At 42.7% G+C, this 17,786-nt stretch overlaps 1 protein-coding gene across 15 annotated transcripts in view; it reads left to right on the top strand.

Moving 5' to 3' along the window:
* Positions 1–17,786, top strand: part of FHIT (fragile histidine triad diadenosine triphosphatase) — a 1,095,796-nt gene that overhangs the window by 445,682 nt on the left and 632,328 nt on the right. For all 15 annotated transcript variants that reach the window (XM_078853538.1, XM_073350942.2, XM_073350941.2 and 12 more), the window contains one exon: positions 11,198–11,322. In XM_078853538.1, the coding sequence (XP_078709664.1) occupies positions 11,220–11,322 (103 nt within the window). In that variant the 5' untranslated portion in view covers positions 11,198–11,219. The remainder of the gene's footprint in view (positions 1–11,197; positions 11,323–17,786) is intronic.

Here is a 17,786-nt window from a genome sequence, read left to right as displayed (position 1 = left end):
GCAATGAAACAGCCCCGCAAACCTGAGTCAGCTGGCACAGGTCAGCTGTAGGTGTCTGCTTTGTAGAACTACCCTTTAATTCTGAATGAGGTTGTTCACATGGGTTTCATGTGGTTTAATTTATCTACTTCAATTTCACACCTTTAGTTAATTTGGATTAATTTTCCTAGATATCCCCATGTAGGCGAGCCCTTGGAGCATGTAGACCAGGATTTTCAAATGGATTTGGGAATTGAACTTCCTAAGGCCCCCTCTGAAAATCAGAGCCGTATGCTACTGTGTAATCTGGCTGCTGCTTTTCAGATGGGGAACAAAAACTGCAGTTGAATTCTATCCTTTGGTTTGTTGGATGGGAGAGTCTTTAGCTGGGGACTGTAACAGACTTGCCCTTGCGCTGGAGAGCCTGGGGCTAAGCCAGCCCTGATTACAAGATGAGTCCCACCTGAGAGGAATCAGGTGATTCCCAATACAAAAGGCAGTAGGGAGCTGCCAATAGAGGTATAGCTGAGACTGCCAGAGGTAGGAAACCTGGCAGTAAACTGGGGAGATAGTCAGGAAACAGGCACCTGAGAATCCGTAGAAAGCTTGAAGAAGCAGCTGTAAGGAGCAAGACTGGCTTCTACACAGCCATTGAACTGTGACCCAGCTTTTGGGGAGGAAAGAGGACTGGAATCTCCTCTCCCTCGTCCCCCAGTAAGTGGGGAGAGACACTGAACTGGGGTTGGGCCCTGGAGGGCTAGTGTGTCCCTGAGGACTTACTAATTTGGACCCAGGTGGGGAATGTTTTAACTTTCCTTTGGACTATGGGGAATTTAGGGAGTCATGTGAAGGAGAAAAGAGGGGTGGGATTCTTCCAACCTGGACACCTGCAGAGGTGCCTCATGGCCAGTGCTACAGGGACCTTGTTCTGAGGTAGGAGGAAATGAAGGGAAGCAATTAGACCTTGCCCCATTGTGTGAGCAGAGCTAGAGGGTATTGCTAAGTATAGAACACTTTTTTCTCCCTAGTGTGTTTACAGATGCTTTAATCAGAAATAACAGAATAGTTCCTGCTGATAAGAGCAATGCCAAACATTGTGGTGTGTTCAGGTTAAACAGCTGTATGGTGAATTATATAGACTTCATTCTTATAATAGATCCAAAGAAAAAAGAGAGAAACAGATGCGAAAACATCATGGAGTGGCAGAGAAAGCAGGAGACTGCTCACAGAGTTGCTTTCATTCATTATGCATTATTACTCTGAAATGGTGGAGAATGCAGAGTTGTTTTGAGTAGAAATGTCATGTTCCACATAATCAAACCCTTTTGGGGGGGAGTGCCAAAAATATATTTGAAGGGAACAGTTTTGCAGGATAAAAGGCAAAACTGTGCAATGTAGAAAAGTCATGAAAGAATCTGAGTTTAGCCTTAATTTTTTGTTGAGCACTTATTTTCTTTCCTTAAATACAAAAAGAAAAGGAGGACTTGTGGCACCTTAGAGACTAACCAATTTATTTGAGCATAAGCTTTCGTGAGCTACAGCTCACTTCATCGGATGCATTCAGTGGAAAATACAGTGTGTCTCACACCAATTGTCTACATTTTTGAATGTCTTAGGAAACAAGTTTATATTTGCCATTGTAAAGCTACAGGGAAGGGGGTATTTGGGGGTAGTTTGTTTTGTTTTTTTTAAGTGAAGGCACTGAGAAAAATGTTCATTGTTTATCTTTATTTTTCTACTTAAAATGCTTTGTACATATTTATAATTAAAATTGGTAAGGGTTTCCTGAATTCCCTAAGTAGCAAGCAGGTGGATATTTACTACTCTAAAATGACAAATTGTGACCAGTTTAAGAGTTCTCTCATGAAAGGAGAATTGTTTCTGCAGTATATAACCATGTTAGCCCTGAGCAATTATAGGATCAGTCTTAATTATTTTGCACATATGTGCTTAGTGGTCTGTTTTACAACATCTTATGTTGTATCTTTATAAGCTTACTTGTACTTACCTATAGTGATGTCAGAGGAGTGCCACATGAGGACTTGAGACTATTTAGGACCATGAAGTGAAGCTGAACATGTTAAGATCTCAAGGGACAGCCCTCTGACAACACTTTAGGTAAGAAGAAGTAACCTTACAAAAATGAGACACCTCTGCTTTTTGCTTTGTTAGATTATCATTTTTAAAAACCTTTGACCTGCTTCCCCATTGCCAAGAGCCAGAGGCATGGGATGTCAGTGGTTAAGAAATCACATTCAGATCTCAGCCATGGTGACTCTCAGGCTGTTCATCCTTATGAGGTTGACTTCTAGTCAACTTACAGTGTGAGGGTCCTTTAACACAAGTTTCTATCAGATCTGCATAGACATTAAAGATGCTCTGGTGCTTCTTGTTCAATGCCTCTCCTCCCCTTAATGTCAGGCAATGGCTCTGGAAACCTGGCTTTGCTTCCATTTAAAAAAAAAAAACACACACACACAGACAAAGCCCTGGATGGATGGATTTTGCTCTTGGCGTCAGTGGAAGCGGGGATCCACATCGCTGTTGCTCTTCCAACCTGGACAAGTATTTTGGGATCAGTCATGGCCCTGTCTGTCCACAACTTGCTTCTGAAGGCTCACTTAGGGGTAATGGACTGCCCCAGGTGGCTACTTAAAGTTGAATGGGTAAAGGAGCACCTGGACCTAATAGAACGGTAACCTGAGCTTAGTTAGGGAATGCATGTCCGAGGACACAGGAAGCTCCTGAGAAGAGGTGCTGCTGAGAGCTGATCAGGAGAGTTCACTGTACCAGGGACCCTGGAGGGTGTGCTCCTGGGGATGGGGAATCCTCTGGAGAGCCCACCAGAGCAGGGAGCCAAGGAGATGCTCCTAGGGATAGGAGGTTCCTGAAGAGAGAGCTGCAGAGGCTGGTATCCAGGAAGGCCTGGTCTCCAGAAAGGGATTTTGCAAACAGTGGGAGGAAGCCCAGCCTGCTGGGGAGTATGTGCCATCCCAGGGAAAAGCTGCAGTTGACAGATCTCCATGGACCGTGGCTCTGAAGAAGGAGTCTACCCAGGTAGCGGCAAGAGACCTGGCTCTGGGTGAAGAGACCCAAGTTGAGAGTAGACTCAGATGGGAACAGGTAATCTAGGATTTACTCTTAACCCCAGCATTTTAGCTGGGAGACTGGTCTGCTTATGCTATGCTTATGCTTTTCTGTTAATAAATGAGCCCCTCCAAAGAGGGGCAGTGAGCACTCCATAGTACTTAAAGTCCGACTTGGGCTTGTCTATCCTGGGTGAGAGGAAAACCAAAGCAGGACTCACTTGCAATGCCATGCCTGATAGGGTGACCACACAGCAAATGTGAAAAATCAGGGCGGGGATGAGAGGATAATAGGAGCCTATATAAGAGAGAGACCCCAAAATCAGGACTGTCCCTATAAAATCGGGACATCTGGTCACTCTAGTGCCTGACAACTAGAGAGCAGGCCAGGACTGTCTGCATTATAACAAGATCTCGTAGAACAAAATTTTCTATAGAAATGTAAGGGGTAAATCCTGGCTCCTTTCAAGTCAATGTGGCCAGGAATTCTCCCAAGATATGGTCTCACTGTTAGTACAGGACACCCTACTCTTTCAAACTTGTACTATTTTAATGATCAGTCAGTCTCACATTGTGATTGGTTGAACTTCCTTTACTGTTCTATAATAGGTACAAAAATAATTCACAAATATCCAGTTCATCCCATTTATACTTAGCTAGCTTATTGGACATCTTAAATTGTTTTATTTTTTCTGAAAAAGCATTTGGCCTCAAAGCATGCGTCTTGTACAAACCGCACTAAGGACTGTATTTCTAACAAAACAGAAAGTTTAAAAAAAGGAAAAAGGGAACAAGGTCTAATTTCAGAGAACTTCTCAAATAAAAATGATGTGAGGAGGAAAATGAAATCCTGTAAGGAAATGATCGTGGCAAATCAAAATTTGCTTTTTGGAAAAATTACCAATCACAACTTGTATTTTTAAAGGTTTCAGAGTAGCAGCTGTGTTAATCTGTATTCGCAAAAAGAAAAGGAGTATTTGTGGCACCTTAGAGACTAACCAATCTATCTGAGCATAAGCACATTTGTATATAAATCTCCTCACTGTATTTTCCACAGTATGCATCCGATGAAGTGAGCTGTAGCTCACGAAAGCTCATGCTCAAATAAATTGGTTAGTCTCTAAGGTGCCACAAGTCCTCCTTTTCTTTTTGTATTTTACAGTTGATCATTGATGCCTCTGGCAGCATTTTTTGTAGAACAGTTGGTACATCTGCCATGGGTGGGCTGTAATGCAAAATCCTAACAAAAGGTTTTTCAGTGTTTTTTTTAAAAAAAAAAAAAAAGAAGAAGAAAAAAAACCTGTGGGTTTGAGACCTCTTGTTGCTGTAAAATTGGTGCACTGGCTGAGCTTGCCCTTATTAACCCCACAATACTCTATGCCCTCCACCTCCCGCACCTTCAAATACAGAAACACAAACTGAAGGAGACGTAATTAGGAAGATGAAATAGGCATTGTAATTGGTGTGTTTGTCAAGTGCAGTCTGAAGGAGAGTAAATATACTTCTCATTAGAACAGTGGGAAGAGTAACCCTGTTAAATTGGGCCTCAATCTTTTCTTATTAAGAATGGCTTTTTTGCTACAATCTAACTTTATCATGCTATTTTCCTCCTTAGTGCTAGAGGAGACTATTTATAAAGAAGAAACGTCTTGCACCTAATTAAGTTTGTTACTTTTGTAACTGGCAGTGACCTCATTACATGACAATTTGAAAATCTCCAAGAGGAGCAGACAGACTGAGTGAGCAGGTTCCAGTGAGTGGGGAAGCCTGGTTCACACTAGACCTGCCTATCCTCTATCTGCATGCATACCCATGTACTGGATAGATTTCTTCTAGTTTACAACTCCTTCAAGCACTTAGCGGGTAGAATTCAGATGAGTGAAAACCTACCATTTTGGCAGCAGTTACCTGCTTCAGTGCCCTCTGGATTTTTCGAGCCGTGCAGCATTATGTCATTGAGCAGCCGTGACCTTTTAAATTCCGCCCATTCCACATTTCCTTTTTTAGCTTTACAATAGATTATGAGCACAGAAGACTACGCATTGCACTAACCTAGTGATAAGCCCAGCAAAAACATACTGAAAAAGCACGACCTTTTCTCCCAAGAGAATTAAAAAAAAAAAAAGGACCGCTTAAATGAAGCATGCTGGTGACTACTGAGCATTCTTTGTTTAAAAAAAGTTCTAATCCTCCCTTGTTCTCCCTGTCACTGGCACAAGAGACAGGAGCAAGACAGACCCACTACTAAACAGCAAAAGGAATAAAATCTATACATTTGGTAAAAATCCATGTTAAAGTTGTTGCGTCAGAAGGAGTCAAGACAGAAATGAATTTATAATAATCTTCTGAAACTGAATGTAATATAACTGCAGCGTGAAGCCAGATGACTTCAGGCTGTGAAGCTAACTGTGATGTCTCACCTGTGGGCCCAATGTTCTATGTACACCTGAGATGAGCTTTATCAGAGCTCACAACTAGGCAGCTGCAGGACTGTTGCTTTATACTAATCAGCTAGTAGTTAGCCTTCCGGAATTGGCAAATGCTGTGACAAATAACACGAAGTGGTGGTGTCTCAAGGATCAGGACATCAGGGAATATCTTAAGTATGTGAGGGTGTGCATGGCACATCCATCTTTAATTAATCCAATAGCTAGTTCTTTAAAACCCACACCACAGAACAAATGTTTCCAGGGGTGTGGGGGAATAGAAGGGGAGAGCATGGCACAGGCTGCACAAATCATTGTACAAATTGCTTTCTACTACCATAGTTTATATAAGCAAAGAAAAGAAGCCTTGTAAATTTGTGCCCGATGCTGGAAAGAAACTGAGGATCCAACCTCTTTTGTTGGGGACACTGTGTCCATTTATTTCAGTCACGGTATTGAGTTTGTTAAACAGGGGGTCTCCTCAGTAGAGTTGACAGTTCTCTTATAAAGTTGCCCTAAAGGACTGAGAAAGGACATGCATTCAGTATGATGACTCCATAGAAACTGAGCCCTCACAACACACAGTTCATGTTTAATATGAACACACAGAGGTCCCGATTATGGCCAGCATCTGACTGGGTGCAGACTGTGGCAAGCGGTATAAGGAGCTCCCTTCCTGCACCCCCCCCCACCATGCCAGTGCAGTTGTGCTGGGATCTCGGGTGCTGCTTACTCCTGCTGACCCAGTGGACATGTGCTGCCTGCACTAAGACAGAGTGGGCTGTGGCTAGGGCCCACTCTCAGGCAGCAAGGGGAGCTGCCCATGCCCAGAAGCGGGGGAGGGGCAGCACCCCGCACCCCGCTTAGCTGCTGGGCTAGTGCGTACTGCGCGGGAGCCTCTGGAAGAAATTCTAGCTGAGTAACGGCAGAATTTCTTCTCAGGATGCCGTCTGCAGCCCAGCTGCTCCATACTACTGGGCACCAAAGGTTTCCATCCAACAAGGTGCTGAGCACCCTCAGTTCCTATTGCAATCAGCACCTTGCAGGCTCAAGGCTCAAAAGGGACAATCTAGTCCAGAATTTAATCAAGATGGACTTCACAAGCACCAAAGAGTGTCCTACCGAAGTCCACCTGATTCGCTGTGTTTAGACCTTTAGAAAGCATTGTGCCAGCAGCTTTGTTGTAAAAGTTTTCACTGGCTAGACACTGTTTATAGCTTTCCTCTCCTTTCAGTGTTTAACCTTGCCTGTGCCATGTCCAGCTCCGGCAGTGATGCTTTAATTTGTGTAGAACTTCTCCATCTTTGGAGATGCCAGTGCACAGAATTGATGTAAACTGTGTGAATCATGAAGCCCTTAAAAACAAGGTCAACCTTGGCGCTTGCTGTTCTTAATATTGGTTTCTTTTTGCAACTTGAAGAATTTCACAGCATACTGTTACCGTACACTCTGGAGTGGGATTTGATTATTTTTCACAGTGAGTCTCAAAGCCACCATTAGACAGGCAAAGTCCACAAACACTAAGGCCCCTAGTAATTCAGCGAGATAGTTAGAATAAAAAAGCACCGGGTCATCAGTTTCTAGCTTCCCTGGAGTTTCTGTTATTTGAGCATGGGACCTGGGCTTTATTTCCAAGGTCATCCACCTTATGCTTTATTATCTTGGACTATGGCAGCAAACTTAGCCTCCTGTTCTCTTAGTGCATTGTCTGAAACTCAGGCTCTCTGCTTAATTTAATTCTATTTTAGAGGCTTCAGCTTGTTTTTTAAATCAAAAGCAATAAGTGGTTCTTGCAGATTGTTCAGGTTTTTGACATTCTGGTTTAGTTATTGCTGTTTTGATTCCGTGCTGCTCGTATGAGAAGTGGGTATTGCCGAACACAACCTTTCACCTTCTGTGCCACAGGGCTTTTAAAATGATTGCTATGACCGACACAAAAACATCCTATTTCCTCTGTCCCTCCTTTTCCCTCGCTTGTTTGCTCACTCGCCTTATATTTCACATTTTTGAGCTTGTAAGCTCATCGGGGCTGGGAGCTGGTATTTACTATGCAGCCTCTGGCACAGTGGGGCTCCAAGCTGATTGAGGCAACTCTGTGCTTCTGAAATATAACTGATAGATAAAAAGAAAAGTGCTTTTGTAGGGATAGGATTGGGGAGGCATTTTTGTCCTTGGCTGCTGGTGCAAGGCCGTGTAGAAGATGGCTTACTCCTGCCCTTGGAGCCAGCTCACGCAGGCAAACGCAAGCTCGTTGTCGTCAAGCTAGCAGGCTAAGAGGAGTAGTGTAGACACAGTAGCATGGGCTAGCCATGCCGAGTGCATACTCGCAGGTCTTGGCAGCTCTGTCCTCAGGGTGGCTAGCCTGGGCTGCCGCTCCTGCTGCAACACAATGGCTAGTTAGCATGAGTTATTTAGCATGAGTATGCCTAGGACCTCTGGGAATCACCCTCCCCTCCTCTCCGCGACGTGTGCAGGGACAGCCTGGCAGGGATAAGACCAGAGAAAGGGGAGGGTACACCCTAGCCTGGAAGTAGCAAGAAATGAACACAGAGCTTCGTACAAGGGATGGAATTGTTCAGAGCCTTGAGCATGAGGATCAGAAACGTTTGAACTTGATGCAGATGGCAAGAGGAAGTGAATGCAGGTTGGGGATTCAAAGGCTGGAGGGATGTGCTCAGAATGACAGGAGAGGAGAATGGCCATAGTATCCTTCAATCTTGAAGAGGCAGGAATGGAGGGAGAGGACCTGCCGGAGTCCAAAGAGGCAGTAGTCCACTCCACTTGGGCTGTTAGTTGTCATCTGCTTTGTAACGTGCACGCAAGGAAACTTTGCGTCTTTCCTGTTTACAAATAGCAATAGTTTGACAAATTGGTATTTGCTTCTCAAGGCTATGGATGGTTTTCCTCCTTTCTGGCAACATAGGCCTATGTTTAAATCTATTTAATCCAATCTCTGTGGTGCAAGACGTATTTCTAAAAACAGCCCATTTCTCTGGCTTTCTAGAGGCTTGCAGTTCACCTGGGCTTTCTTCCCCCACACAGTAGATTCCACACCAGAGCCTGTATGAGGAAGGGTGAATGAGTGTTGCCATTATAAACTTTATGTTTAGGGGATAAAATTGGATGCACTTTGAATTAAGAAGGATGAAATTTGGTACTAGACCTGGAACATTTTGCTTAACGCTTTTTTTTTTTTTTAAACCAACATTTTTAAACAATAGAAAGTGTTAAAATTAAGGGTTTCAATTTTTTAGAAGGGCTGAGCACCCACAGCTACACTTCTCAAAGGGCGGCGGGGGGAAGAGGGTGTTTAGTACCTTGTAGTAGATATTTTCACCTACTGTTTTGGGCCAGGAAAAGAGAATCTGTGTGCACAAATTGTTTTGTTCGATGTTCGACTGCCAAATTTCTCTGAATTGTTGTTTGTGAACACAAATGGTCATGCTTGTCAAATGGTAGGCCCACATTTACAGATGGGTTAGGGAAAACAAATCTAAATACGACCCTACACTGAAGAAGGTCATAGCTCTCATGAATTCAGTCTGTCTTATTGTTATGTTGGTCTGTCTAAGACAATCAATGAGAAATCCATGATTCTGCAACAGAAAATAGTAGTGTCTATTCACCCGTCTGACATTTGTCGAGTTACACAATATGGACCAGATCCTCAGCTGGTGTAAATTGGCCTAGCTTAATTGAAGTCGACAGAAGGATCTGGCGCTATTTAAAAGAGGAGCCTGTGTCTTCTGGACACTGCTTCCAGCTGCCAGTAACCTGGAAGTGGAGAAAGCACTGCTGGTCGTACACTGATTTCTATATTTACTGGTGCCAGGTGCAAGGGAATGTGTGGTGCATTTGAGTCTTTAGCTAGTAGAAAACTTAGGTAGCAGTTCCATCACTAGGTAGCAGTTTTGCTTATTCCATACCTCTCTTCGGCAGGTTCTGCCTCTTTGTGAGAAATGTTTCCTCCAATAAATAAAGCACACTCTATCTGTGATCGTAGTACCTAAAAGTGTGTGTTAATAAGGGTGATAAACACTCACAATAAAAATACAAATAACAATTGCTGCTGGCAGCCAGGAAAGAAGAGGCGTATCTTACTGGGTGAAGGCCATAACAATACTTATGTTCCCAGACGTGAGCCCAGCCACAACAAAAAAGGCATTCCCATCTGTTAAGTGAAGCTTCTAGTAACTAAACAGAGCCTTAATGATATATCTGGCCAAGTTTTGGTTTTAATATGACTGCAAGAAAAGATATCTTCTAGGACACTGAATTTGACACACAGCTACTGGAAAGGGGCACCAGATGTTAAAGCTTGAAGTTTGAGGATCCTGTACCCCCTCTCCAGCCTTCTATGTTCCATGGGCTATAGATTTGAGAAAAGGACTAACCCAATTGTTACAGAGATCTACCAGGATACTCTCTAGTGTATTACCTGAAAATATAATCACCTGTTGTGTTAATATTTCCTACATGAAATTGCTATGGTTATTGTTCTGATGTCATATTATAGTGCTTGGGATTTGTTTTAAATATTGTGTCACAAGGTAGGGCCTCACATAATGTATTTCTTGCCCATGCCCTTTATTACTTCATGTTTTGTTCTGCAGCTTCTCTATTAACTCTGATTTGATAAAATACCTAGAAATCCCACACAAACTTGGAGTCCTAGATGGCAGCCTCCCAGGGCTGTGCTTGAGTTATTTAAGGGCTTGTCTACATGATGTCATAGTCTGCATCACCTGGGGTGCAAGTTGTAACGTGCACCAGCATGTCACACACTAACTGACCTGTGTGGGCTCTGCTAGTGCGCACTAAAAGTTCTCTAGTGTGCTTTAATGTATTCCCATTTCAAACAGTACTATGCTTTGTGCACTAGGGATCTTTTAGTCCACGTGATCCAGTTCATGCATGCCACGCTTGTACACAGTAGAATTTACAACCTAGCTGGTGCAGACTAAGGTACCATGTAAACAAGCCCTAAGAAGAAACACTGATGGCAGATTAGAGTAAATGGAAGTGAGCATCTGTTGTACTGGCTGAATGCTAACACCAATCCTGCAAAATCTTGCAGATTCCTCATATATTTTTTCTTCAGATTTTCTTTCCATCTGCCATCAGAGGTTGGACTAAGTGTAAATGGTTATTTTTTTATTACTTCATTCTGGCTATATTTGTTCTACTGAATAATTTCTGCTTTTTCTGATCTGGAATATGTAATTACTCTGTTCTATTAATCATTGTATGTATTAACATGAATTGTGATTCAGGGTTCAGCAAGATACTGTTTATGCTTTCCGAAGCGTATTCTGTACAAATAAATGAACCCTATGAAAAATGGAGAGAAATATGGTCAACACTCAGTCCTGTCTTCTGTAGCCATGCCAAGATCATGATACACAACTGGTTAAAAATGGAAATTAACAATAATAATCAATACATTTGGAACATTAAACAGCCATTTCCAGACAGAGAATAGTATGTTTATGGAAATCTTGAAGTCCTTTGGTAACCAAATAGATGCCAAATGGGGTGGGGAAGGGGGGGAGTGATGTGCTAAAAGTGCAAGGAGCCTTGGTGAATCAAATGGGCTTCACTCATTTCCCACCCACTCACTCCTCCTCCCAGATTGTTATGATCTTATTCATATGATCATTCTGCAAATTATGCACATGCCCCCATCATCTCCATTGTCTCTTATAGGTCCTGAGTATTGGGATTGACCATGTCGTTCCGATTTGGACAACACCTCATCAAGCCTTCCGTTGTGTTTCTGAAGACTGAACTGTCGTTCGCTCTTGTAAACAGGAAGCCAGTGGTCCCTGGGCGTATCCTTTTCATAAAAACTTCTGAAGTGAACACTCATGGGCTCTAGATACTCAGTGCCCCAAGGAGAAGGAGAACTCTGCTTACTCTGAAGACCAGGTAAGATGTTATTCATATTTATTCTGAAACCAGTCAGTGGGATGTAATATGCTTGATCAGTGTTGCAGAACTTCTGAAAATGGTTGCTTAGCAACTGTGACCTTAGAGGTGAATTTGCTGCTGACCTTTTTGCCACTGAAGATGTATAAATAAACAGGTACTTCTAAAAGGATTTTAAGTCTAGAAGGTACTTCTATTTAAATTTCATATTATGCTGAAAAAAGCAGGTTATTTCCTTGTTAATGCTGTCACATAATTTTAGATGTAAGTAAATGCTTTTCAGAGCATTTTCAATGTGTTTTCTTGGAGTTAAATGTACAGTATTTGTCAAATGGTGCTAAAAGTTGTTCAGGTGACTATTTTAAAGACAGGTCACTTGAAAGCAAAATTTACTTGTGTCTGTGACTCTGTGTAGGAATGGACTAAGCAAACCACCTGTTTAATCACATACATTTTTCTGAGGAAAAATTAGACCCATTGTTGAAAACAAGACCCATCTATCTATTAAACACATAGTAGGAAGTGTGGTGTTGTATCACAGACTCTGGAAGTTCCTTTGAGCGGGCTCCTGCTAAGTGTCTCTACTCTGGGGCCCCCATAGGAGGCAGTCGGGGCCATCTGTGCCTGGCCCTGTGTTTGTGTGAAACTCCCACTAATTTCAGTGGAAGTCCAGGGTCGGACTTTCAAAAGTGTTCAACATGGGTCTGGTCTGCTCCCATGGAATTCAATAGTTAAAGCCCTATGGGGGCAGAGTTAGGGCAGTGCTTTGCATTTTTTAAAATCCCATCTAAGTGTAAATAATGGGTGGAGAATAGACACACAAATCAATCTTTTGGAATTGTCAAACGTATTCCAAACCTGTTTTGGGGGGTTAATGGCATGTTTACAATAGCTGATTTTCATTAAAAGCTTTTTTGGTCCTTCCTGGGTGTGGCATTACTTCTTACTAAGCATAAGATACAAAATCCCCTGTGCACAACTCCCTTTCAAATAACCTTCCTTATATGCCTTTTTTGAGTGCCAGGTATTTGTTACAGAATAGAGATGTTTAAGATTTTATGCCAAAAATATTATGGAGTAAGGGCTGGTCTAAACTACAAAGTTAGGTCAGTTTAACTACATCTCTCAGGGCTGTGAAAAATGTCATACCCGATGAGTTGACCTAAGCCCTGGTGTAGACAGCAGTGGGTTGACGGAGAGGTAGATTTATGACAGCGACAGAAGAACCTCTTCCATCACTGTAATAACTATCTACACTATAGCATTTCTAGTGTGGACATACCCTTAGAGTTTATAGAAACTTCACATCCCTAACTGACCAATGTATAAGCTATTTTAAAGTACTGAGTGAGAACTATCTGTTCTATTGGGTTCTGGGGAGGTGGGCGGGCACAAGCCCGCCCCTGGCTGAAAGACCCTCCCCCAACCTATAGGGAGGATCCACAGAGCCTGAAAACACAGAGCCCCAAAACAGAGGACAACGGAAAAATAACAAGGCCGGGGTGAAGGTCTAAGGATCAAAAATATGGAACCTGCAGGGGACACTGAGCAGAGAACCCTGGGCAGCACCCACTGCTCCTCAAAGGTGTCAAGGGAGCCAGCAGACTCTGTCCAGAGGAACTCTGCCTGGATACATGAATGGAGGGAGGACTGGAAATAGACCCCACAGTCTCAAAGAACCCTCTCAGCCAACATCCTCTCCCTGGTGTTCTAGATGGTCACCTTGGCCATGGCTAGGAGGAGGCTGACGAGGAGGCCTCGCAACTTTGTGGGGCCATGGATAGGGTATGCATATATAAGGAGTGGGGGAGGGGGAGAAGTGCAGCCAAAAACGTAAAAGGTGGTCCAGGAGGAGCCGGAAAACGGGCTGTAACGATCTGTTAGGTCTCTTGCGCACTACGCACCCTGTATCTGATTCATTAATTAATCCTATTTTCAGTCATATTTTCAAAGCAATCAAATGAAAATATTACTGATACAATCACTCTTAGAGACTGGATCTTGCAAGTACCTAGACAATACAATGCTGTACGGAATATCCAGGTCTGACTGTAATTAAAATTTATAGCTCCTGTATGTGGAAGTTTTTAAACCATGATTAATGACTTTGTCTATCGGTACATTGAACTGGTAAATTTGATTGGTAAATATAAAAAGGTGTTTCAGATGGAAATGTTTGTTTTTAAAGTTTTGTGGGGAGCTAGGAGTAAAGGTTTAAGGAGCCTATAAAACTTAATTATTACAAGCTTCTTTCCTTCTTAAAAAATTAAAGATCTATCAACTTTAGCTCTATAGTTACTGCTCTCTGTTTGGTAGATACATTTACGTGCACAGGTTTAGTTTTGTTGTCCCATAATGAGTTTTGCAGCACGTTTTGCACTGGCAAATTGTTTTAATAGCTCGTGTGGTGTAATCTATAATGGGGTCTTTGTTTTCCGTTGAACAAATGCTCGGATAATAAAAACAAAAACCCAGCCCTTTCTCTCCCTCATTATAATCAGAAAAAAATGGAAAAGATCATGATGCCAAGGAGAGAATACAGTATGTAAAATAGAGCAATTGGCAGTTGTATGCCTGTAAAATGCCTGTATAATGCTGCATTTGTTTAAAGACCTGGCAGTAACAAGTGTATTTCCTGTGCTTTATTGCAATAATTTTATCTGCCTTGTCTTTGGCACACTTAGACATTCCTTTTCTTTTTTGTTTTTTCAGTAGAAAATAAAATATTAATGCTTATGAATTAGCGAGACAAAGGAAATCAGTATGAAAGCCAGCTCACTCCAGGTGGTGGCTTTAATTAACTTGTAAGGCTGAAATTCCATCTTTGAAAGGAATGTAGGGTGGGAGTCTTGAATCTGCTGTAATCGTTCTTAAAGTACAGTTTTAGTCTGAAATGTGCTTCTGGAAAAATGGCATCATGGAGCTCAGTGGTTTTGTCTTGGTGGCTCTGTAGTTCATTTGCTCAGTTTACAACTGAAAATGCTGCTTTTTCCTAATTGCCAGTCCTGCAAATTCAATCTGTTCTTTCTGGCTCCCACACCACCAGTAATAAGGCCCCCTGAACTGGATTTAGTTAACAATTCAGTTGATGAGGCGTGAGCCAGACTGGCACCCAGAGGTGTGCTGCCTCAGCAGGGCTAACAGGAACAAAGAATCGTGAATATATATATATTTTGGGGGTGGCATGGGTCTGCCCTCCATCTCCTGAAGGGATTCTGCCTCATTGATCTTCCCAGCATGTGTCAAGATTAGGCTCCAGTTACTTCAGGGTTGTGACTTTATTTGTAACATGATCACCTGGGGAGATTGGATCATCATCATCATCATCATCAGGAATCGAATCTGGGATATGTGGATCCAAAATGATGACCCTCGATTGCCTGAGCTACAAGATCTAGGTTCATTCGCTTGAAGTCGGCAGCAGTCTCATAAACCTCCCAGCGAATGGAGGGAGACAGAGTATCAGCGTGGGTTACACATGGGTGGTGTGCAAGTGGCTCTGTACTGTTTCAAAGGGTGCTATATGTTCTCCCCAAAACACATGGCCAGCTCCACTGGCCAGTGCAGAGGTAGGTAGGACTATCGCCATGCTCCTTTGAGAACCCAGTACTGCAAGCCTCGATATGCCCTATTCCTGCATCTGGGTATGAGAGTGCAAGAAACCCCATCACCCTCTCCCTTCCTCCTTCCCCTCCACCCCCCCGGAGTAGTCAGGCACATTCCACATCTATCGTGGACACTGTAGATTCTTTATTAGTAAGACCTTTTGTTAGACTAGAGAATTGTCTGGGATGTTAATATTGGGCACAGTCTGGTACTAGGAATCTTTGTCTTTTCTGAGAGTTGGGTGAGGAAGGAGAGAAATGTGCAACCCTTGTGTGTGAAATCTCATGCAGCAAGGAGCCCCTTAGAAATCCAGTTCCTGGGTTTCAGAGGGGAGTATTCCTAAATCAGTATGGCAAAGACAGGAGAACCAGACTCTAAGGGAAGAGAGGGGCTGCAACAATTGTCCTTTGGGGATTCTTGCTTTGGGAGACTTAATTGTTTCTAATATGTGTAACTTTTGGCTGCAATAATAGCTTGGGAGGTTTATACACCTTGGTGCTTATGTGCCAACAGTGCACTCAGTTGCCCTTTGAAGCTTAGCTTGTGGTGTGAAGAGGTGAGGGGTGGCTATTGTACAGGAGCACTGCCTGCTGCGAGCCTGCACAGGGGCCAGCCATGTTCTCTTAGAGTGGATGCCCTGCTCCAGGGTAGTACCCGCACCATCACTAGCCTGTGGAAAGGAGTGGGGGGGAGGTGAAGTGAAGGCGAGGCCATGGTTTTGCTGCTCCAAAGAGACACAGCACTTTGTGTGAATGCATCCGATGAAGTGAGCTGTAGCTCACGAAAGCTCATGCTCAGATAAATTTGTTAGTCTTTAAGGTGCCACAAGTCCTCCTTTTCTTTTTGCGGATACAGACTAACACGGCTGCTACTCTGAAAACAGCACTTTGAGTGGACTTCCAACCTCAAGAAGAGCATTGGAATGTTCTTAAAATGAAGGGAATAAACCACAGACAGTAAGTGGGTCAAAGTGAGCTGGACCCCCATAAGAGTAGAGCCTGGCACTTTGAATGCTGCTGGCATGAACTGGATTTTGCAAACTGTGCTCACCAAGATTTGTTTTAATTTTTTTTACATGTACTTTGTATGATTTTCCTTATTCTTTTGAAATGATTGAAAGACTGAACTAGAGCACTGAAAGAAGGACGCAAAGAACAGCTAAAGTGAGCCTCTGAGCAGGGCTTTTCTATAGTGCTCATAGCCTTCTTTACCTTATAGCCACTGTGGTCTGCTGCCCAGCTCAGGCCTGTATTGCAGGGTTGCAATCTGTCCTCTGAGTTCTGAATTTATGTGAAAACTGAAACCCTGAAGCTTCTGAATCATACTGATGCCATGGCTTATTGGAGCACAGCATAATTTCTCCTTTAATTAAATCCATCAACTCATTAGCATAGGAAGGTGCTTCCTGTTGCACACTTGTGCTGATAAAAATATTTTGAGTAGATACTGCCATTTTCACTGAAGTGTTATACTGATGGTAAAACAGCGTTGCATATCTTCTGCTCATGTCCTTAATAATTTTAAACTGTTTTTTATCACTGTGCCTTTTTCTTTGCCTTATACTATGTTCTTGCTTTCATCTTGTGTTCAGCATGAAAAATGAATTTGAACGTTGGTAGAATCCATTTGGGGGCTAGGATTTTATTGTAAATAAAATTATTCATTTGTTATGTCCTATTGTTTTCAGCAGACAAGGTATTGATTTTTGGATTTCTGTTTGGGATGCCATAAAGAGTGCTAGCATAAGAGGAACACAGCGACATTTGTAAATTGATTGAATGCAATTTGTAATGACAGAGACAAACATCAGTTCTATGGCAATACTATATTACACAAAGCATTTTTCAACAGTTCAGAGAATTGGTTATTAGAAAGATCGAGCTTTCCAACCTGGAACAATGATTCATCGAGGACACACTGACCCCTAATAAATAAATATACACACATGCATACAATATTTATATAAATAAAAAAGAGACTAGATGGCTGAAAATTCCTTTATAAACAACTTTCATTGTAAAGAAAAGTTTTTTACATTGAAAGATATGTCACAATTTGGCTGTTCTGCACATACAGTATTGAAGTGTTTTGTGGCTAGACTATTCTGTTGCTCTCCACTGAGAGCACAGAAGTATTCCTGGTTGTTGGAAATGGAGCAATACAAACCCAAAGCCTATGGAGTTTTCTGGAGATTTCATCGCCAGGTAGAGTTAATGGCCAAGTCATTCATGGCTCAAGAGATAGCTATTATGACTTGTTCATTTTAATCAACAACAACAAAGTTAGTTGAAGCAGATGCCCCTACAGTGTGCTGTCAAGGGGAATCACTCTGGTTCCATCGACTGACTGACGGGTAGGGCTTTGTGATCATTCATGTGGGATTCACACCTTCCATGCATTGCGATGCACTATATGCTGCAGTGCACAGGTCGATTGTGAAGTTGGAGCCACGTGGAGCCATCCGTCATTATACCCTCTAGAGGGGTAGGTGGGAGGCGTACATGCGGTGGGCACTTTTGCTGTCCTGGGTCTGAAGTAGCACATGTAATCCTCTGCTGTTGTTCCATGATCTAGCTGAGGGAGGATTTCACACCAACTCTGCCAGGATCTTCTCAGTCAAGTTCAACTACCTGGATTTATTATGTGGGGATAAGCTTTCCCCTTAGTGCGGATGATATTCACTTTAATAGTGATGCCACTGCTGTACTGGGAACTTCTAGGGAGTTAACATTGGCTGATTCTCCAAGGGATAAAAAGTTAG

The sequence above is a fragment of the Lepidochelys kempii genome, chromosome 7 (assembly GCF_965140285.1).
Source record: "Lepidochelys kempii isolate rLepKem1 chromosome 7, rLepKem1.hap1, whole genome shotgun sequence".
NCBI classification, from domain to species: Eukaryota; Metazoa; Chordata; order Testudines; family Cheloniidae; genus Lepidochelys; species Lepidochelys kempii.
The sequence above is the reverse complement of the archived record's forward strand: the minus strand, read 5'-3'. Positions and strand labels throughout refer to the sequence as shown.